Genomic DNA, 22,516 nt, shown 5'->3' with positions numbered 1-22,516 from the left:
GTTGGAGGAGTTGGAGGAGTTGGAGGAGTTGGAGGAGTTGGAGGAGTTGGAGTTGGGAGTTGGAGGAGTTGGAGAAGTTGGAGGAGTTGGAGGAGTTGGAGTTGGAGGAGTTGGAGGAGTTGGAGTTGGAGAAGTTGGAGTTGGAGGAGTTGGAGGAGTTGGAGGAGTTGGAGGAGTTGGAGGAGTTGGAGGAGTTGGAGAAGTTGGAGGAAGTTGGAGGAGTTGGAGGAGTTGGAGTTGGAGGAGTTGGAGTTGGAGTTGGAGTTGGAGTTGGAAGTTGGAGTTGGAGGAGTTGGAGGAGTTGGAGGAGTTGGAAGTTGGAGGAGTTGGAGGAGTTGGAGGAGTTGGAGGAGTTGGAGTTGGAGGTGGAGTTGGAGTTGGAGGAGTTGGAGTTGGAGGAGTTGGAGTTGGAGGAGTTGGAGGAGTTGGAAGGAGTTGGAGGAGTTGGAGTTGGAGGAGTTGGAGAAGTTGGAGGAGTTGGAGTTGGAGGAGTTGAAGGAGTTGGAGGAGTTGGAGGAGTTGGAGAAGTTGGAGGAGTTGGAGGAGTTGGAGGAGTTGGAGTTGGAGTTGGAGGAGTTGGAGGAGTTGGAGGAGTTGGAGTTGGAGGAGTTGGAGTTGGAGAAGTTGGAGGAGTTGGAGGAGTTGGAGAAGTTGGAGGAGTTGGAGTTGGAGGAGTTGGAGGAGTTGGAGTTGGAGGAGTTGAGGAGTTGGAGGAGTTGAGGAGTTGGAGGAGTTGGAGTTGGAGAGTTGGAGGAGTTGGAGTTGGAGAGTTGGAGGAGTTGGAGTTGGAGGAGTTGGAGGAGTTGGAGGAGTTGGAGGAGTTGGAGGAGTTGGAGGAGTTGGAGGAGTTGGAGTTGGAGGAGTTGGAGGAGTTGGAGGAGTTGGAGGAGTTGGAGGAGTTGGAGTTGGAGGAGTTGGAGGAGTTGGAGGAGTTGGAGGAGTTGGAGGAGTTGGAGGAGTTGGAGAAGTTGGAGTTGGAGGAGTTGGAGGAGTTGGAGTTGGAGAAGTTGGAGGAGTTGGAGAAGTTGGAGTTGGAGGAGTTGGAGGAGTTGGAGTTGGAGAAGTTGGAGGAGTTGGAGAAGTTGGAGGAGTTGGAGTTGGAGAAGTTGGAGAAGTTGGAGGAGTTGGAGTTGGAGAAGTTGGAGAAGTTGGAGGAGTTGGAGTTGGAGAGTTGGAGAAGTTGGAGGAGTTGGAGAAGTTGGAGGAGTTGGAGTTGGAGGAGTTGGAGGAGTTGGAGGAGTTGGAGTTGGAGGAGTTGGAGAAGTTGGAGTTGGAGAGTTGGAGGAGTTGGAGTTGGAGAAGTTGGAGAGTTGGAGGAGTTGGAGTTGGAGTTGGAGAGTTGGAGGAGTTGGAGTTGGAGTTGGAGTTGGAGGAGTTGGAGTTGGAGGAGTTGGAGGAGTTGGAGAGTTGGAGAGTTGGAGAAGTTGGAGGAGTTGGAGTTGGAGAAGTTGGAGGAGTTGGAGTTGGAGAAGTTGGAGGAGTTGGAGTTGGAGAGTTGGAGGAGTTGGAGTTGGAGTTGGAGGAGTTGGAGGAGTTGGAGGAGTTGGAGGAGGTCCACTTGGAGATTTTCTCTTTGACTCTGAGATTTTTCAGATTTAAACCATTTTCCTCACGTCAGTTTGAGGCTCGTTCTCGTTCTGCTCTGAGGAATCAGGATCTTTTAGATCTTTTTCTGGAACTTCTGCTGTTGTGAAAACATCAAACCAAATTTGAACTTTTACATTTGGAATCTGATGAAAGGACCTCAGGAGCTTCTGTGACTTCTGTGTTTCTTCTGTGGTTCTTCAGGAGCTTCTGTGATGTTTCTTCTGTGGTTCTTCAGGAGCTTCTGTGTGTTTCTTCTGTGGTTCTTCAGGAGCTTCTGTGTGCTTCTTGTGTGGTTCTTCAGGAGCTTCTGTGTGCTTCTTCTGTGTGGGGTTCTGATCTTTAAACTGTTTATGGGGAAAATGAAAAACGTTTCTCTGAGGAACATCACGTCTCCAGTGAGGACCACGACCCTGGAGATACAAACTGCCGCTGTTTAAGGTGGACTATTTAAGGTGGACTGGCTGTTTAAGGTGGACTGTTTAAGGTGGACCTGAGGTGGTTTCAGGAAAAGGCATTAGTTCTGTGGAAACAAAAGAATCATTCATTAATGATTCATTTTGTCATAAGTTTATTTANCTGGAGTCTTGTTTTAATTCAGTCTACCTCTTGAGAGTTCAAAGCTGCTTTATTAATAACATCAGCTTGTTTTATCAGTTTCCATCACTTAACCAAATGGCAAGCCTTCAAGCAAAAGGTACTTAGCAGATTTTTGTCTATTTTTGTGGAATGATCCTGGTGCTCTTAGGCAGATCACCAGATACGGTGAGATCTGTTCCATCTACATAAAGTGAGTCCAGCAAAAACCACAAACAAGACTTGTCAAAAACACAAGAGGTGCAAAAAAGTGGCAGAACTAAATCAATAAATAATTTCTCTGCGATGTTGGCTGGCCTCGTACGACACATGTGAATCAGGACACCATGTTTATTAGGTTTGGTGAAGGATCTGATGGAGACAAGAGCTCTTCATTTTTCCAGGGCAATGCATTTGGACCAGCAAACAAAGAGAAAGTCAAGGCATAAAACTGGCAAAAATGTGTGCTTGTGTAAATCACAATATTCATTTAAAACAAAAAACAGATCCATTGCCATTGGGAGCTGACGTTGCCGTAAACATCATCACTACAAAGCAGTTGTTGGCACCTCATATGGATAGATTGTTTTTCATTTGTATCAAGATGACTATGCGACACTGCTTAATCTTATGCGTATCACCTATAAAGAAAACGAAGTACAGAGTATAAAAGTGTAACGGGGCGGTGAAAACCAGGTTGATCGGAGGGATGAAGTCTTGAATATTGGAGCATAAAGATTACTCAAACATGCATGAATCATGCTAAATACAACTTTGAGAGAGTAAATGAGACGGGCAAAGATCTACATGGTTAAAAGCTTTAGAGTTAATTTTGCATAATAAGCTCACTTTAATTCAAATGATATTGAATAATAAACTCCATATACTTGCATCAGAGTGGTAGAAAAATGTTAAGGTCAACAAAAAATCACAAAGAAATATTCACCCTGTCATAGGTAAAGTATATTAAATATATTTTAATTACATTAACATTATAAAACACACTTTTGCATAGAGCAATCCTTTCCTTTTCAACGTAGTTCAAGTGTTATTACAAAAAAGAAAGAAAAGAATAAATTATGAAAAACTGGTTTACACAGTACCATTTTGTGTTCATGTGTTTTATGGAAATTACACACATTTTTTCTTTCTGAACACACTGTATTAAATGACACATGAAAATAACGATTGCACTAAAAACTTGTCAAGACATTTTTGAAGAATATCAAAGTCATATTTGAAACCTAAGATATGAAACTAATACAGATCCGTGGTTTAGTAACAGCCATTGTGGTCAAAAGCTCCACCCAAAGCCAAGTGTTTCATTTTCTGCTCACATAAACAAAAGTACTCAATAAATATTTCAGAACATATTTAATGTCTGCTTTTCTTTAAAGTGGCTCATTATAAAAATATAAAACCGCATTGACTGATTGATCACTTTGAAATGATATGAATCCAATTCTGTTACATGCAGTATCACTAAAATATGGATTTATAAGACCAGAGAAGAAGTTATAAGCCCATTTGTTTTATATCAAGAAATAATATTAAACCAAAGCATCCTGAGTAAGTTAGCATAGAATATAAGAAACGCTTGAACAAATTTATGTTGGTATTTTACTGCAGTTAAAGCTGCGACCAGTTATTTCACATTTTAATATTATTTTCTATTGTACTGACAAATAAAAACATGCATTAATTTAAATTTAATATCCTCTAGTTTCCTCCTCTGGCATTTAGTATAAAACTAAACTGTTCATTGTAAAAAGCATTATTCTGTTATAACTGCTTGCGAACAGAAACAGGTTCATTAACTTCCTATTCAAAATTATGTTATGGTTGGAAAAACTCTAGGTGACCTGCCTGGAGTCTAAGTTTGGAATAATCATGAATAAATACAGAAAAGTGGGCAAGCATAGGGGGTGGGTGAAAACAGACATTTTCAGAGCCCCCAAGTCTCAAATACAGGATAAATGATTACTCAAACATGCAGTGAAATGTAACTTTGAGAAAGCTAAGGATGAAGGAACAACATTATGACAAAGTTAAAAGCTCCAAACAGCTCCAGATTTGACAGTCCCCTTTAAAGTCAGTAGCTGAATAGTTCCACTGAATCCAACATGACCACATTTATTTAAAAATTACTCATATATAACACATTTACCAATAATCTTCCGTAATAAAATGTAATCTGTCCATATCTACACTTGTATTTCAGTCTCCAACAGGCTTGCAGTGGGAGGACCTGCTTCTAGCCTGATGCCCCCCACCCCAGTGTCCGAAACCACAGGTGAAGCGCTGGGTGTCCGGACACTCAGTGAGGTCAGGGACGGGGAAAAGGTAGGGGTCATTGCCGTGGGGGTTAGTCCAGTGTTTCTTGCTAAGGGGGAGTAGCAGTATCTAGGGTAAGATGGCTTCCTACTAAGACTGTGTGCACGGCTTGGTTTCCTGGGAGGTACTGTCCTTAAACCGGGCTGAGCTACTGCAGTGATTAGAGGGGGAGGGTGCATGAGACAGCTCGCCTCAGAGGCCAAACTCTCACAGCCACCTTGGAGCTCCTCATCAGGGAGCATTCCAATATCTGTGAACACTGAAGCTAGCATGTGGTATTGAGGCTCCCAGTCAAGAAGGTAGTCCCAAGCGTAGCTACCCTGCACTTGCTCTTCTAAACCAACCAGAGATGACAAAGAATCCACAGCTTCCGAAAGGGGAGCATAACCTCGTGTCCCCATGCTCTCCTCCAGATCGGCAAACTGGACGATCGCTGGGAGCAGACCTTCGCCTCCGCCCTCCTCTTTAAAATGATGTAAACTTTCAGTGCTAGCAAACCCAGAAATTGGACATGAAGTTAGCAAGTGTTCTGGGACAGGTTTGACAGAATTATTTGAAATATTGTCTCCAGGTAATGCAGAATCATGGTTTTCTGAAGTTTCGTGTGTTGCCTCTCCTTTAGAAAAAGATAAATTGTTGATCCACTTAATCTCCTGGTCCTCAGCGGTCTCACCTTCAGCTGACCCACGCCCACTAGAGTCTGAAGGGCTGTACTGTTTGGGGAGGTCCTTCCTTACCACTTGAATACTGGGATGTTTGACTTCATGCAGGCAGATAATGCTTTGAGATTGTTCACTGGAGCTGTAGAATGATCCTGGGCTTTGATTCAAACTTGAAGCAATGGCAGATGCCTTCTTGACTGCTGTATCTTTTAGTTTATATGACAGAACTAACCCTACGAAGATTACTAAAATGAGAAGGACCAACAGTAACGAAATGCCCAGACTGAGAACGTGCCCATTGAGCGGTACTCCAGTTAGCGCTTCTATGGAATTGGAAATATTGACGTAAACTGGACATGTCGTAGTCCGAGAACCAAGCTTGGGACTGCTTGCAGACACAGTTAACTCCACCATATCGTCATTTCCATAACTACCTCTTTTACGAAATACTGGATCATTCACCAAAATTGCACCAGTTGTTTTGTTTATCAAGAAAAATTGTGATGGGTGGAGAAACGCATATTCCACTTGTCCATCAATCCCTCTGTCATGATCCATCGCCATCACAAAGCCAATGGTCTCTCCAGGTTTGACGTTTTCCCTGAGAAGAAAATAGTACTGTTTTTGCATGAAGATCGGGCTAAATTCGTCAACTCCTTTGATAGCTACTTGAACTCTTATGGTGGCTGCCTTGTCACCTTTATCTCTAGCTTCGACTATAAAGCAATACTCATTTTCACGTTCATAGTCAAAGGTTTGCCTGGTGTGAATGTCTCCGGTATAGCTGTCAATGCCGAATGCTTCTTTATAATCTGGGTTTACAATACTGTAATCCATGAAGCAGGATGTCAAGATGGAATATGTCAGTTGACCGTAGGGGCCAGAGTCGTTGTCCATTGCGTTGACGGAGCAAGTGTGGGTAAACGCCGGTAGATTCTCAAGCACAGAACAATTTACAGTTGGGAACATGAAGTAAGGATCGTTGTCATTTTCGTCCAGTACAGTAACATAGATCACAGCGAAAGCGACATTGCGTTCATCCGATGTTTCGCTGCCATCAGAAGCTCGAATAGTCACGGTATACTTTGAATCTTCCTCATAGTCGAGTGATTGGTTAATAGCTAAAACGCCAGATTGGGAGTCAATTGTAAGGTGTTGTTTGCTATTACCGGAAACAATAGTGTATCTCACAAGACCGTTGGCTCCGAAGTCAGGATCATGGGCGTGTACTTTGACCAGGCTAGTTCCAGTGAGGCTGTTTTCACTCACTTGGACGTGATATTCTGTGCTGGAAAACTTTGGAGCGTTGTCATTGCAGTCAGTTACAGACACCATAACAAAAGAAGTACTGTTCAGGGGTGGTCTTCCCCGATCGGAAACGCTAACAGTTAAAGAGTACGCTTCTGTAGTTTCCCGATCCAAAGGGTTACAGAGAACTAGCTTGGCAACGTTTCGCAACTGATTCTCAACTTGAATCAATTTGACTTCAAGACAGAATCGCTTTTCCTCGTTGCCCCCGATGATAGCGTAGTCCAGGTGGGTATTCTCTGGACTCCAGTCTTCGTCATCGGCAGAGAGGGTGAGTAAGGTGGTGTCGGTGGGTGTGTCTTCTGGGACGGTCAGAGTGTAAATGTCTTGGTGGAACATTGGTGCATGATCATTGCTATCCACGATCTGAACTTCGATGGAGGCCACACTAGAGCGTATTGGGTCACTTTGGTCTTGTGCTTCAACCAAGAGGTGCACCACATTGCTGTTGGTGATGGATTTTAGGGGTTTGTTGGTGAAAATTGACCCTGTAAAAAAAGAAAATGTGTGAATACAACTTGAAATAGTCTAGTGCTATGTGGCAAATAGAGTATAAGAATTTATACTGGGCAACAACAGAAAGGAGAAGGTATAGAGGGAGTTATTTGAAGATGATGGAGTGAATCCTGACTTTAATCTACCTTTCACATACACAAATACATTTTTGCCTTGTGCTTTCTGTATAAATTACTGTTTTTATTTGAACTCATTTATAGTATATATATATATATATATATATATATATATATATATATATATATATATATATATTGCATCCTGTTTTTCTTTTTAACTATGGACCGAATAATATTTGTGTCTGAAATAAAGAATAAATAAAGTGACAGCAACTTCACTTCAGCGTTGAATAATCTGTATGCAAGAAAGACAAAAGTAAACGTATTAAGAATCACAATAAGTCCACTTCCTGCAGCAAGTATGGCAATGATTTCACAACAAAAAAAATTTTGATATACACAAAACCCTAAGCAACCATCTATGTGTCTCTTTTAATATATCACATTTCTTTCTGTTGAATCTATGAATTTCAAGTTGGACTAGTCGGCTGAAAGACAATACTTAAGAACATAGATAAATCAAAGAAAATGAGAAAAGGAGAAGTTCCATGTGAAGAAGTTATGTTTATTATTAACAGCCATGACGTTTGCAATGCTGAAAATGTCACTATGCATTACAGCACTGCCTGCATCATAGCTGAACAAAGTGTGGGGCAGACTGAAGTGCCAAGTGCTGTGTCATAATATAAAATTTCGGGCAATGATTGGTCAAGTCATCTACTTGCTCAACTTCATCAAATCTTTTACGGGCTATGATACATAATATGATTCAGTTTTAATGAAAGCCAGATGACGAAGTTAAAAAAAGCAAGAACTAAAGTCCACTGTATAAATATTTCAAAGTTTCTCTTGATGTTTGCCACTATGATCACAGCGCACTGTCTTCATTTGTCATGGCCTTACCCAAATCTGGGAGGATGTAGAAACCTTGTAGAGGAGATGACAGCAGTCTGTAGATGACCTCTCCTCTGGGTCCTGAATCTTTGTCGGACGCAGACACAGACAAGACAAATGTTTCTGCAGGAACAAACTCAGACAACTCCACCTGAAAAAAAGAATTTTATTTCTTAATGGGTAATATGTGTAAAATTCAGCAGTGTTGCGTGGTCATTTTGGTATGGATGAAAAAAAATCTGCTACTGGCTCGTGTGATCTGCAGCTATCCATTAGGGGTGATTGTCTCTTTGTTGTGGAAACGTTTATGGCGACATCAGCTCTCATTGGGCACTGCAAGTTTCTGACATGGAAGCTATCAGACTTGTTTCTTTTATTAAGTCGTTTCTCATCAATATTGCAATTTAAAATTTCCAGATTATTACATAATGAGCCATGACTGACATAGATTATAACTATATTTCAGACACAAGTCTTCTTTAAGACAATGCTCTTAATCATAGTTTGAATATTGATCGAACTTTAGTATTGTAGTTATAACATCTAAATTTCATAAACAATATACAGAAGAGAATATTTTTCCATTGCCTAAATACCTTGGACTCCTACTATGTGATGAGTACCTGGTATGAAACTTGGGTGAAGACAGGAGCGTTGTCATTGACGTCAAGCACCTGAACTTTGACCTCTCCTGTGGTGTGGTGGAGGGAATCAGATGCCCTCACAGTTAGCACGTATTCTGTCTGTGTCTCATAGTCCAGTGCTTGGGTCATGGTGATGACTCCAGTGTAACAGTTAATGGCAAAGGGACCACTGCTGCTGCTGTTATCCAAAACTGTAAGTAATGGATGAGCTCAGGTCCACGTCATTAGCAGTCACCTGTGTCACCATGTAGCCAGCCGGGAGATCTGGTAGAAGAAAATGTTTGGTAAGAATGAGACAATTATTATTATATATTATAATATTAGGTGTGAAGAAGTTAAAGAAAAGAGATAAGGGGTCTTTGTGATCTATGCTTTAAAGTGGAACTAAGCACTACATCAACTTTTCTTGAAACTAAACTGTATGCTCCAGCATTCCAGGCAAAGTAATAACATCTATATGGAGATAAGATGGTGGCATAACCTCCACCTGAAGAGAGGAAATATTGTTTTAGATCAGTACCTCTAAGATTAAAGTGATATATGAGAATTATATTTGTAATATTTAATCAATTAATAAATACAATACAACACTGATATGATATTTTTTTTAATATGCAAAACTCCTGTGAGAGTAGCCACAATAGGTGCAACTTCAAAGTTTGGCAGTTACAGGGATTCAAATATTAGAAATGTTTCTAGTGAAGGTGTATGGTGCCTTTTCTGTATTACCACATCACTAAATGAGCATAATATAGACTTTAGCTTTTTTTTTGTTTGTTATCTCCCTTACTCTCAGGTATGAGCACAGGCTCCATGGGTGGTATGACAGGACTGTTGTCATTCACGTCCACCACTTGGACCCTGACAGTGGCCGTGCTGCTGAAGCATGGGTTTCCTTTGTCTGCTGCCTGTAAAACCAATCTGAAACAGAATAACACACATTATTTATTGCAAATGTTATGTATAAAGTAAAAATAACTGTAATAATCTGTAAACTGTAATCAACTATATCATTCTCTTTAAATTACTTATTTCTTCTCTTTTCTTTTTTTCTTTTCTTTTTTTTCACTCAGACAGTTTACTATTTAAAGGAGCTCCATTTGATTGGACGCTCTCTCGTGGTTCCTCTTGTTTGTATCTACATCTACTAGCAGGGGGGACTGGCATACTGTACGGTCCAGGTAGTCCAGAGACGTTTTTTGGTTCCAGTCCGCCCCGTCTACAAGTCAGACATTTGGATGCAGCCTCAAGCAAAAGAATGCTTTTAAAATATAAAATAAAATATAAAATATTATTTACATTCTATATCAGTTCCTCAGAAGTAGCCATCCTTTGATATGTTGGCAGCACTGCAAACTCTAACTAACTTTGGTCCAGTCGAAAAGCTGAATTTTCTCCTCGCCATGGATTCTACCTGGACGACTGAGGGATTCTTCAAACACTTCAACTTAAACTTTACTTTATTTGTATCCCCAATGGAACAATTGATTTGAACCATCAGGCATGAAAGGGCTCTACCAGAGGAAGAAGTTCATTTTTCATTAGTCTCTCAAATAATTTCATAACTAATGAAGTCAGGCCACAGGTCTACACTCATTGTTTCCAAGTGTTTGGCACCCTCTGTTGGTTAATTGACATCTGGAAGATAAAGCAAAACAATGGAGCAAGTTGTTGTTTTTATGTGGTCCTGAACTTTTCCTTGCCTTGATCTGACTAAAACACATGACTGCTGAAAGTAGTTCATTTTTCAATTTAAGAATGTCCTTACTAAAGTCCATTATTTCAAATCTCAATTTAAATGAGCCAGTTTGAGGGTCAGCCTTGAATTTCTCTTCTTCTTCGATCCTAAAATGGTGGTAAGGTCATCCCACACAGAGCCCATTCTGTTTTGACTCAATTCACAAGCCTTGTCTTGTAATTTGGCTTAGCTTTCCTACTTTTTATCCTACATTTAGCTCTCCCAATGAGCTTTATGATGAAATCTCCTGAAACGGTTTTCACTTCACAATTCTGCAATGTCAGGGTCAAGAAATGCCAAGAGTGCAAAGCAGTGATGGGTGGCTATAAAACATTTTTTGTTTCTAGTAATTTTTTAGTTTATTTTTTATTTACTACATTCTATGTGTCCATTCATAGTGTATTTTTACATTTGGATACAGTGTGGTACAAAAGTTAGTAGTAGAACTTTGGGACTATTATTTCTTCCCACTGACAGTTAATTGATATAAATAGGCCCAGTAAGGTTGAGAGCACCACTTCAAAGCTGATCCGGTGCTTACATAACAGTGTCACATGAACTCACTTGTATGAACTGGTGATCTCTCGGTCCAGCACAACATTAGTGGCCAGAATTCCTCTCACTGAGTCCAGGATGAAGGCGTTGTTGTGGTTGCCAGATATGATGGAGTATTCTATCTGCCCATTTAGCCCACTGTCCGCATCTGAGGCATATACCTGCAAGGAAAATTATAATTATTTGAGGTGGGTACGTTACAAAGCAACTAAGTAAGCCTAACATTAGTTCAAAATCATTTTACCCAAGAAGAAGTACAAAGTATTGGTCTAAGAAATTACAAAATTACTCAACTAAGAGCAACTATCAAGATGTAATATCTGATTTATAATGTAAAATTTAAATGAGAAAAACAAAATAATATGTTACAGAGTGGTGCAAGAAACACTAATTCAAATCAACAAAGCTTTTGTCACTTCCAGACTCACTCATAATGCAGACAGTAACCCCCACTGTGTTTTTTTTTCATCAATAAGTTTTGTTACATGAAGTCTTCTTTAAAAAGTTACTCATATAAATGTAACTGAGTACTATGCACCTCTGACAATAGTATACAAATAATAATAATACAAATAATATACAAAGATGTCTAAGATAGTAGTTTGCACTGCAAAAAAAGTACAACTACAACTTGGTTTTACTTTAGAATTTGTATTATTGGACTCAAATTGTTAAGACTGAGATGAAATGGCATTTTTTACTCCACCAGCAGAGAAGCATAAAAAATAAACAGTTCATGTATAAAAATATGTACTAAGCTCTGAATGTCACTCCCTGACCTTGAAAGAAATAGTGCGTTATGTAACTTTTCTAGGTTGACAGTAAAAATGCCTTTAGCCATGAATTTATCATTGAATAAGTGCAAGATAGATAGTGTGATACTGTGGAATATTCCAGGCAAAGCCATTAAATCTCCATTGAGGCAAGCAGGTGGCAGAAACTCCACTACCCCCCATGTTTACTGGAACTGGACAAGTATTACTATATGTTATCATGGCGACAGTCCCTCTAGGTCCTTATTTATATCTCATTGGTGGACAGTATTCTATAGGCCAATATTGTTTAATACAGATGGGAGGTAGGTAAAATGAATATTGTTGTTCAGCTGCAGATTTGTGTTGTAATATAGAAAGGTGCTGGGTCTAGTTAATAATAGAAATGATCATATTTCATATTTGAGAATTTACCTTTCTGACATTTCATGGCAAATTTCATTGTAATTAATAAGAAATACTGGCTCTTGCCCCCCGGAAGTATGACATCATTACATCCTAGAATCTGAAAACCACCACTTGATAATAGGTCTTCCGTACCTGCATAACATAGGTGTCGTGGACCTGGCCCTCCCACACGGCCGTCCTGTAGCTGGTGTGTTCAAACAGGGGTGTGTTGTCATTGACGTCCTGCAGGGTGATGGACACTCTGCTGTGAGCACTCTGCAGTCCACTGTCAGCCAGCACCACCAGCTCCACACTGGGACCCAGCTCAAAGTCCAGACAATTATCCTTCTGTACGCGAATCTCCCCTGGGATATGGGAAGAGCATTTTAGAGTAGTCACTATCCATGAGGTTGGAGTGCCATAAAAAGACTGTTACCATAGAATAAACAGATTAAAACAAAATATTCATCTTCTGAAATGTCCTCAAAATGGTGTCCATAACAGGAAGAACACAGACAACATGAGGTAAAATATAGATAAAAAATACCAAATTCCCTATTGATTACATTGTACTTTGGCATAAATATCTAAAATAAAACAGTAAATTCACAAAAATGAATCTGATCATTTCTATTTTGGACTGCTCTCAAGAACTCATTACAAAAAAAAAATCTGCATTTTAACAATATTCATTTTAGCCATCCTCCATCTATATTGAATATTATTGGCCTATATAATGTTTTGATGTCATTTGCAACCCAGCAATTTCACCAGAAAATATGGTTCAAAATGTAGGCGATGTTAATGATTTTGGTGAATTCGTATACTGTATAAATATTGATGAAATGTAGCTTACCAGTGTGGCGATTGATGGAGAAAACATTGTTCTCGTTGCCACTGAATATGGTGTATGTGATTCTCTGTCGACTGTTGGTTGGATCATTGGCTGCAACTTTTGTAATCCAGGTCCCTGCACAAAGTGAAAGTAATGTCTGAACACGATCACGCTTTATAATAGTCTATGCAAAATTGGAACATAAACAGATGCTACTATACATTTCCGGTTTGAGAAAACACTACACGATAAATATGCTGGAAACAAAACACATCTCCATGTATGTTTGTAATGTAAACATTATAACACAGATTAAAAACAGTGCAATACAGGCCCTTTAACAAAAACATACCCACAATTTAATATTGTATGTATGGTACCTGCCCTGCTGTTCTCCTTCACCGTTGCGTTGTACACTTTCTCTGTGAACTGCAGCCACTCCTGTTCCCCCGATAAGTGAATGAAAATGAGGCAGGTGGAGGTGAGAGGTGGCCTCCCCATATCGGACACCACCACGTGAAGCTTTGCTCCCGAAAACCCCACCCCTATTCTCCTCCTAAGTGACACCTCCCCCGTATCTCCATTGATATCAAATAAATTCTCCTCATTGGATATCATAAATCTAACCGTCCCATTCTCTCCTTGGTCCTTGTCTGTAGCTATCACTGTGGTTATGATGTGATTGGGTGGCATCGTCATGGAGACCCAGGCGTTAATGGGGTTGTGGGTGCAGAGGGGGGTGTTGTCGTTTACGTCTTCAACTTGTATGGTGAGTGAAACTGCCGATCTGAGTGGGCCTTGGGTGCAACCGTCACTAGCTACCACATGGATGTTATACTGACTCCTGCTTTCTCGGTCTAGCGGTCTGGAAGTGCGGATGATTCCTGTAAAAGGATCTATGGAAAACGCTCCTTGACTGTTATCCTCCATCAAAGAATACGTGATTTCACCATTGGGGCCTTCATCTGGGTCAAAAGCAGTAAGTTGGACGACCTTGGATCCCACTGGTGACCCTTCGCTGATGGAAGCCTGGTAAGTTTTAAATGGAAAAGTGGGTGTATTGTCGTTCTGGTCCAGTAGCAGAATGTAGATCTGAGTGGAGGAGCTGAGGGGGTGGGGTCCGTGGTCTTGGGCCTGAATGGTGAGAGTGTAGTTTGCGGTTTCTTCTCGGTCCAGAACTTGTGTGGTGCTAATGGCTCCTGTGATACTGTTGATGGTGAAGCGTCCTCTGTGGTCCTCACCTACATATGAACAGAGAGCAAAGGTATATGAAGTAAGCTAGATTTGTTAATGACTTGTACTTTATTTCATAAAAAGAGCAATACACTTCTAATGGATATTAACTGCCAACACATAACATATTTAAGCATGTTACCTTTTATTATTTATTACTTACACAATACAATTGGTGTGCATCTCGCTAATGAAACTACTGCATCAGGTTTTTTGAAGCTGTACTGTAATGCTTTTGCATTTTATGTAAAAATGCCTTGTGGGAGCATGGGTGACATAGACTTGTGGGCTGAGTTTTGAACAGTAAAAATCACAAAATTACTCAAACATGCATGGAGGAAATACAAAACCTCTTCTGGTATGTTTTTGATGAGTGAACAAAGTTCTAACATGTTAGAAAACACCAAAAATTTATTTTGTAAAGCACTCCCTCTTCAAAATTCTTTATTATTATTTTTTTCCAACCCTCCAGAGTTATCTGGTACTGCTTGCCCAGGTTAGACACAGTTCTAACTGGACTAATAAATGTGACATGTACCAGTTCGTTTTCTTTGCTGCTAGTAGAGACAGATGATAGAGTTGACTTTTTCCAAAATGGAAAACATTATTAGTGAGATATTATTTGGAGGTGCCTGTGGACAAATGCTTAGGCGCTGACGTGGTTGGTGTATTTGGCATTGCAGTACCCCCACCACCGTGGCAGTGATTGGTGAGCTGGATTGGAAAATGTTTTTTTTTTAACTAATGTGTATCACTGTTACTTTCTTGCATAATTTTTACCACTACACACTATGAGCACCCCACACCTGTGAGCACCTTTTTCCAAATGCCTTCACCTAGTCCATCAGAATTTGGCTTGTTTAAAGAACATAGATTATGCTAAATTTTATTTTTTGAACTTTTAACCATGTTAGAATATTGATCCCTCACTGAATGGAATTGTATTTCATGTCATTCACTCTGGTTTCTCTAAAAAGTCCTTTGGCTCTAAGCATCACCAAACACCTGTGACTGTGACATCATACTAGAAGCCCTGCACAGTTTTAAGTCCATAAATCATCACCAGACTCATTGTAAGCATTTCTTACATCATATCAGCTCATTACTGCTGCGTGCTTAAACCAACATTACTCTTTAGTTTGTTTTCATTGTGGTAATTCTCTCTGCTACCAGTAGATGGCAAGCTGCAGTATGTTGAGTATTGAGGCTGTGTAATGTCTGTATTTTTAATTAGGCATTTTATTTTAAGTTGTAAATGTTGCAATTGAAAGCAAAGTTACTCAAAACCACGTTTAAAGGCCAACGACAATATAAATAATGCATAATATTTGTTCTTTAAGACCAGAGTCCACATGAACCCTCTTCTAGCACATTATTTTCACAATATTACACTTGGCACATGCCCTTGCCTTGTATGGAATAGTGGATAGTGCCGTTCTCCCCATGGTCCGGGTCTGCTGCCTGAACCGTGTGAATGATCCCAGGACGCAGATTCTCGGGCAGGCTGATCTGAAAGGACGACTGCATGAACTCGGGAGGGTTATCATTGTCGTCCAGCACAGAGCAGAGCACAGTGGAGGTGCTGGAAAGGGGCCGCGAGCTGCTGTCACGGGCCTGAACTGAGGAGGACATACACAAGGCACACGTAAACCCAACCAGTCTAAAGTTTGGTCACACCTTCTCATTCAGTCTTCTTTCAATGAGATTCATGATGAAGTCTCCTGAAATGGTTTTCACTTCACAGCTCTGCCTTGTCAGGGTCAAGAAATGCCAAGAGTGGTAGCAAATAGTAGCAATTAAAAAAACAAACAAACAAACAAAAAAAAAACTACTAAAATCTAAATCAAGTTTGGAGTAATTTAGATTTTTTTTTTTGTTTACTACATGCTCCTTCTGTGTCCATTCATAGTTTTTGAGGTTTTCAATCTACAATGTCAACAGTAATTAAATAAAACAAACACAAAACAAAACAAAAATGGAAAAGTGTGTCCAAACTTTTGACTGGTAATGTAGTTTAAGTCCTTGTACCTCTGAGTGTGTAGTGACGCTGCTCCTCTCGGTCCAGGTAGGAGGTGGTGGTGATCAGACCGGTGTATGGGTTAATGCTAAACAGCTCATAGCCCGGTCCAGGAAGTAGACTGTACCACACTGCAGCATTTTCCTCTGCAAACATCACACAAACCTTCAAATTACATAATCAACAAGATCCAGATTTAATTTTTCATATGAGATAATTGAAGATACCAAATGAGATATCTGATTTTCAAACCGTGAAAGGATAAAGTAGGCATTAGTCTAACTTGTTCCTAGCACTTACATACCCTTTGGCACATTCAGATGCATGCACTTTTTGGCCACTAGCACAACTTTAGAGCAGCTTTGACTCAAATAGCTCTTTCATACAACTTTATGATGTTTTATAAATGTTTTCTAATTAGATCAGATTACATTAGATGAGGTGGTCAGATTTTTGTCACAAAGTCATGCTTTTACAATACATTTTAGGCAGAAAAACAAAAATGTGCTCAAATAGAAAGAGAAAAGTTGGGTAAGTCTGCTTTAAATTGTGTTCACTGTTAACACATAGATATATTACGACAAATCTCATCCAGGTTTACTCATAGAAGAAGAGAAGGCAAAGACCCGTTGACAGATGGAAATGGCACAACAATGGATCAAATAAGGAACTACTTTGAAAGTTTAAATAATGATACAATACATACGTTGGAAAGAAAATGACAGAGACCCTGAATAACACTTTCTATTGTGTTCAAGCGCGTCCATGTTGCTTCAGTTATCAGTTTGCCAAATTAAAAACAGGACGGCGACTCAGAGTGCATGACTACCTCTTTATCCGAGCCTTCTGCTGCCAACAGTCTGCCTCCACAATCACTGGGGATTTCCCATTTCACAACCTCTGCTATCAAACTATACACCGATCTCAGTTCAAACGGTTAGTGCTTAAGACAATTAGCACCTTGTTTGGGTTTATTCCATCTCCTCTACTGGACAGATTTTTATTGTGTAGTATCAAGTTTGAAAGTAAAGGCTCTAGCAGTGTCTCACTTTTGATTTGTATAAGTCTACAACGGTTTGAACTTTTTTGCTTAAATCTCTTCTTTTTTTGAGACATTGTGCAAGCTAAAAGCTAAAAATAGCTGTTAACCTTAAAACTACCAATAAACGTCATCACAAGGTGGAAAAGAGCATTCTGAGTTTTGGAAATGCATACAGCCTAATAATCTAGGATGTCTGAAACATATGTGAATGAAACAAAACACAAGTCATGGCTAAAAGCTCACAGGAGTCAGTTTTGCATAATATAGGACCTAATATGTAAGAAAAACTAAAGTTAAAGGTAACACTAACACTCCTGACCTAGTTATGAAGTAAGAGGACATGTCACGTTCCATGTAACAGTATCTGGGATTATAAATGAAACATATGGAGCTGGACTTGAGCCCTGGAGGCCTGTAAACAAACAGCTCATTCACCCACGGTCCTCAGAGCATCTGTTAACCCAGCATTAACACCAGGCCTGTCACACACTTTGATATTCTCCATCTCCCTGACCAACTTCTACACACGGAGACTGGGAGCACAAACACTGAGTAACTTAGGAATGAATTGTGGAGAACATAATCAAATAAGAGTGGTGGGGGTGTGTGCAAAGTAGGGTTGTTGAAAGTATTGAAAATTAGATACAAATTGATACTAAAACTAGTATTGAAACTATACTCATTTCAGACCTATAGACTGGCTTTTTAGTCATTTGTGGAGGAAATTAGTACTTAAAAAATTGCATCAAATTGCGATTAATCTTGCTGCCCTACATTTCAAAACTCCAATCTAGGAAGCACATGAAAACTCTACTGGCAGTTTGGCACACACATGGCTTGATTTATAGAAATGATCGCGAGACAAGATCGTTTTCTCTAGGTTCCCATAGGACTTGTGAGATTGCTATTCTTGGACAATTCTCACCCCCTAAGAATGTTTAGTTCCCATCGAGAAAAGGGTGGCAGCCATCTTTAAAAGTCTGCACTGTCAACACTGCGGGCCCCAAACAGGATTTTAGGGGCTCTGCAGCACAAGGGGTTCAAATAAACAGGGATAATGCCAGATTTGCACTTCTGATTAGAAGCCAGATAAAATGAGGCACTGAGATGTACGCAGTGTCAGTAAAGGCAGCGCAGGTGAGTGAAGTGGAAAGGCGAGAGTGGTTTCAATTAAAGGGCTAATGGGGTGAAACTAAATACACGAGAAGGTGTGCAGAATGTAAACACCAGAGATCAGACCAGTGGGAGACATTTCAAATAGAGCTGCTAAACTGAGCAGTGCCTGGAGGACTCAAGAAGAGAGTGAGGGAGGAGGAGGAGGGAGGGGGCTGAAGGTATAAGAACATGGTGATTGGTCTGTCTTCACTTTAAACGCCACCCCTAGAGCCAGGTGTTTGTCATCAGAAACACCTGGCTTTAATCAGGGCAGTCCTGTGTGATGTCACATAGTACTTGAAATTGTATTATTTATGGAGGCAGTTTTTTTTATGTTTTGACCAGAAAGCTGCACCAGAAATGTACCTAGTTTGCACAAAAAAAAAAAAAAAAAAATCAAAATACTGTAAAGAGAAATTTGCTCCCTGATATTGGAAAATGCTACTGAATCATGATTTCTATCACTAACTTCTTGCAATATGACAAAATGCATTTTAACAATATTCATTTTAGCTCACATAAAGAAAGCCTTTTGAAAACTAGCAACTGTTAATAAATACTGTAATTTTTCTATTAACACAGTCTGTGATAATATGACAAAAAATAGCATAATATGTCTTCTTTAGTAGGACTGACTGTAGATGGGTAGGTAGTACATTGTGCAGTAGGGTTTTATGGATATTGTGGAAAAACTTCTCCCTTTAAACTCAACACATTGTGTTGATTATGACAATATCTTTGACCTACATATACACTCCCAGTCAAAAGTCTGAACACACTTTTTCATTTATGTTTTTTCTTTATTTCCATGATTATTTACATTGTAGATTCTTACTGAAGGCACCAAAACTATGAATGACACACATGGTATGTAGTAAACAAAAAATAAACTCAAAATAATTCAAAACTTGTTTTAGAGTTTTTAAATAGCCGCCTTTTGCTTTGATCACTGCTTTACACTCTTGGCATTTTTTGACTCTGACAAGGCACAGCTGTTTACCATTTCTTATAAATTATATCTTGCATCATAAATTTGATGTGATCCATAATATGTATATAAAATGTAAAAGGTATTTAACAATAAGAAATAAGACTTTGAATGAGAAGGTGTGTCCAAACTTTTGACTGGTAGTGATAAGAAGTCTATTTTAGTACATTTTTGATAGCCAGCCATAATATGCATACTCATGTACAGATATTATATTGTGAGTGACAATTAAAAAAGAGAGATTATGTACTTTAAATTATACATAATAATGTATCAGAATTTCTGTTAATCTATCCACTTCTGTTTAGAGGGAATTAACTGTAAGTCTTCAGTTCAGTCAGTTTCATGATTTATGTGCTAGTGCTGCCATCTAGACAAATGAAGAGGGCATTGCCAAAATAAACTACTAACACTACTCTTGCGAGGCTGGGATAGTAATAAGTAATTAATTTAATTTCATTATATATTTTTAATACGTTTTGCTTCTGAGAAGAATACTTTATTAAATAATCAGGTATTTTATGTCTTTTCTTTACTATTTACTGTTTTACCATCAAATTGCTATGTTTCTCAAAATAACTGTAAAAATACAGTTCAATGCCACAGTATGTAAAATCTGTGAAAAAAAAAAAAAAGTAATGTCTTTTCATTATGGATGCACTGAAAAACATGGAAAAACATGCACCTTTACTGTGAGAGGGCTTACATTGCCACAGACCTGTATTTGGCCTGGAGGAGGGTCTCCACCTGTTTGTTTCCATGGAAAGGTTTGCATGGTATTGCATAAACATTATCTATTTGAATAGATAATGTTCTTAAATATGTTTTTAACTTTTTATTTCCATGAAATCATACAGCTGACTTTCCACCCCCAAAAATTACATACTATAACTTTAACACTGTGGTATTTATGTTATTGCTAAACACACAATATGTCATGTATGTGTGTAACAGGTTTCCCCTTACCTGAGTCCCCATCGGAGGCGGTGACACGTACCACAGCCTCTCCTGGGTCTCTGTTCTCTGCCACACTGGCGTTGTACACTGGGAGACTGAACAGGGGGGGCTGGTCGTTCACATCCCCCACCTCCACACTCAAGGTCTGGGTGGAGGAGAGGGCGGGATGGCCCTGGTCCACAGCCCTGATGGTCAGACGGTGTGCGCGCTGGGTCTCATAGTCCAGAGGGGAGGAGAGAAACAACAAGCCTGCAAATGGAAGATGTCTCACTTAATAAACACAAGGACAATAAGTTGTTTTTTTCAGATTGTGCTTATGTCCCATTTTCAGATGGAAGATAGAAGCTATGATGCATTGATTATTTAAAAAAAAGATAATACTTCAGTGTTTAAATTTATATTCATGTCTGTTACATATCCTATATATCCGACTACAGCACTAAATCTGCATAAATTAATAGTAAGTTTTTTGCAGATGATTAAGTATCAATAATTAATACCAAATAGAAGTTTATAGATCCACGTATTTCAAAATTCAAACAACACAATTTCTTTTACCTGTCTTCTCTTCCAGAGTAAACGTCCCTTTATCCCCCGCGATAATGTAGTATGACACCAGGCCGTTCTCCCCCTCGTCTCCATCTATGGCCACCAGGTGATGCAGAAGACTCCCCACGGCCGCATCCTCCATCACCTGTACCGTTTCCATGGAGACAAACACCGGCCTATTATCATTCACATCCAATAGAAACAACTGCACTGTCACTGCCCCACTTCTCCTTTCCTCCCTCCTCTCTGCTTGGTCCGTGACTATCACTGTGAAAGCAAAACTTGCAATAGTTTCACGATCTAGAGGCACAGCTACCGTCAATCGTCCCGAACTTGGGTCAATGCGGAATGGAAAGCGCATTGAATGAGATTTGTCATATTTCAGGGAGTATTTCAGATCACTGTTTGGTAGTGTCCCGTCTCCATCTCTGGCTTGAAAGGCGTAAGCAAGAGAGCCAACTTTTGCATCTTCTCGGAGGCCAAAAGTGATGAATTTATCGGGAAAGACTGGCGCGTGGTCGTTGACGTCTTCTACGATAATGCATACAAGTATTGATCTATTCAGTCCCTGGTCCGTGTCTTCAGTGTGGACAGATAAAGAGTACTGCATGGTGGATTCGTAGTCCAGAGGTTGGCTGATGTAAATGTCTCCAGATGAAGCATGGATGCCAAAGGGGAGGTTTCCATGTTCCTCTGAAATGATGTAGTTGAATGGGCCCTTGTCGGACAGGCCAGCTGAGCCCACCACTGTCCCCACTGCTGCATCCTCTCTCACTGTGAAGCGTCTGAGGATCCTGGGAGACGAGCGGAGGGAGTGTGGGTCTACTCCATGAACCTGCAAGGAATGAGGTCGTCAGGTTTATTACATTTTAATTTTCTTTATAAATTTTACAATAGAAAATTTGAAGATTGACATTTAAAGGTACAGAATGTAACTTTCTGGAGGTGGCACACCACCTGCATGATTCCATGGAAACAGAAAGTTAAAACCAATGGACCAAAGTCCATGGAGATAGAAAATGTCCATACTGTGCCCTCCTCCAGGTGAAATAAGAGTCAGGTTTGTGGACATGCATGCACTTGATTTTATGTTTTTTTTAGTATCAACATAAAAACAATACTAAAAACAAAACAGCTTTAGTTTATCCAATAATAATTATGCAAAAAAAAAAAAAGTGCATAATATTATAGGTCATATAATATAGAAATGGTCCCAGTGGAAAGAGCACTTTGCAGGGGGCACTTGAAATCATTTCAAACTAGAAAAGCACTCAGAGAGCGCAGACCTCCGCCAAGGACTACCCCCATTTTTTATATAAATTGTGATAAAATCAGTCTTCTGGATCAGATCCGGATCAGTTTTTGGAATATGAAAGAGGATCCCATTGTCCATCCCTGACTCAAATTTCTTGGGGTTTGGTCAATAATTAACCGAGATATTGAGAAACAAAATTTTTGGCCCCATTTACCACAATGTTAACTAAAATTTCAAAGTGATCCAGAATCCAGGATTTCTTCCGGATCACCCCTAAAATGAAATCAGTTCTTCCTTTTCACATTTCCAACAAATCCTGAAAATTTAATCAAAATCGGTCCATACCTTTTTGAGTTATGTTGCTAACAGACAAACAAACAAACAAACAAACAAACAAACAAACAGACAAACGCCGGCAAAAACATAACCTCCTTGGCGGAGGTAATTAACAATGC

The 22,516-nt window shown here is 39.7% G+C and overlaps 1 protein-coding gene across 1 annotated transcript in view; it reads right to left on the bottom strand.

Annotated features, from left to right (window-relative positions):
* Nucleotides 1-3,434: 3,434 nt before the first annotated feature.
* The window catches only part of dchs2 (dachsous cadherin-related 2), a 30,886-nt gene continuing 11,804 nt past the window's right edge, over nt 3,435-22,516 (bottom strand). The window contains 13 exon segments of the mRNA XM_055158464.1: nt 3,435-6,952; nt 7,943-8,084; nt 8,557-8,764; nt 8,766-8,841; nt 9,368-9,498; nt 10,880-11,031; nt 12,184-12,395; nt 12,887-13,000; nt 13,246-14,106; nt 15,508-15,717; nt 16,127-16,261; nt 20,267-20,506; nt 20,816-21,641. Of these exon segments, the coding sequence (XP_055014439.1) occupies nt 4,365-6,952; nt 7,943-8,084; nt 8,557-8,764; nt 8,766-8,841; nt 9,368-9,498; nt 10,880-11,031; nt 12,184-12,395; nt 12,887-13,000; nt 13,246-14,106; nt 15,508-15,717; nt 16,127-16,261; nt 20,267-20,506; nt 20,816-21,641 (5,895 nt within the window). The 3' untranslated portion in view covers nt 3,435-4,364.

The sequence above is a fragment of the Boleophthalmus pectinirostris genome, unplaced genomic scaffold (genome assembly GCF_026225935.1).
Source record: "Boleophthalmus pectinirostris isolate CB_2022bp ecotype Guang Dong unplaced genomic scaffold, ASM2622593v1 HiC_scaffold_22, whole genome shotgun sequence".
Lineage (NCBI taxonomy): Eukaryota > Metazoa > Chordata > Actinopteri > Gobiiformes > Gobiidae > Boleophthalmus > Boleophthalmus pectinirostris.
This window is presented reverse-complemented; position numbering and strand designations above follow the sequence as displayed.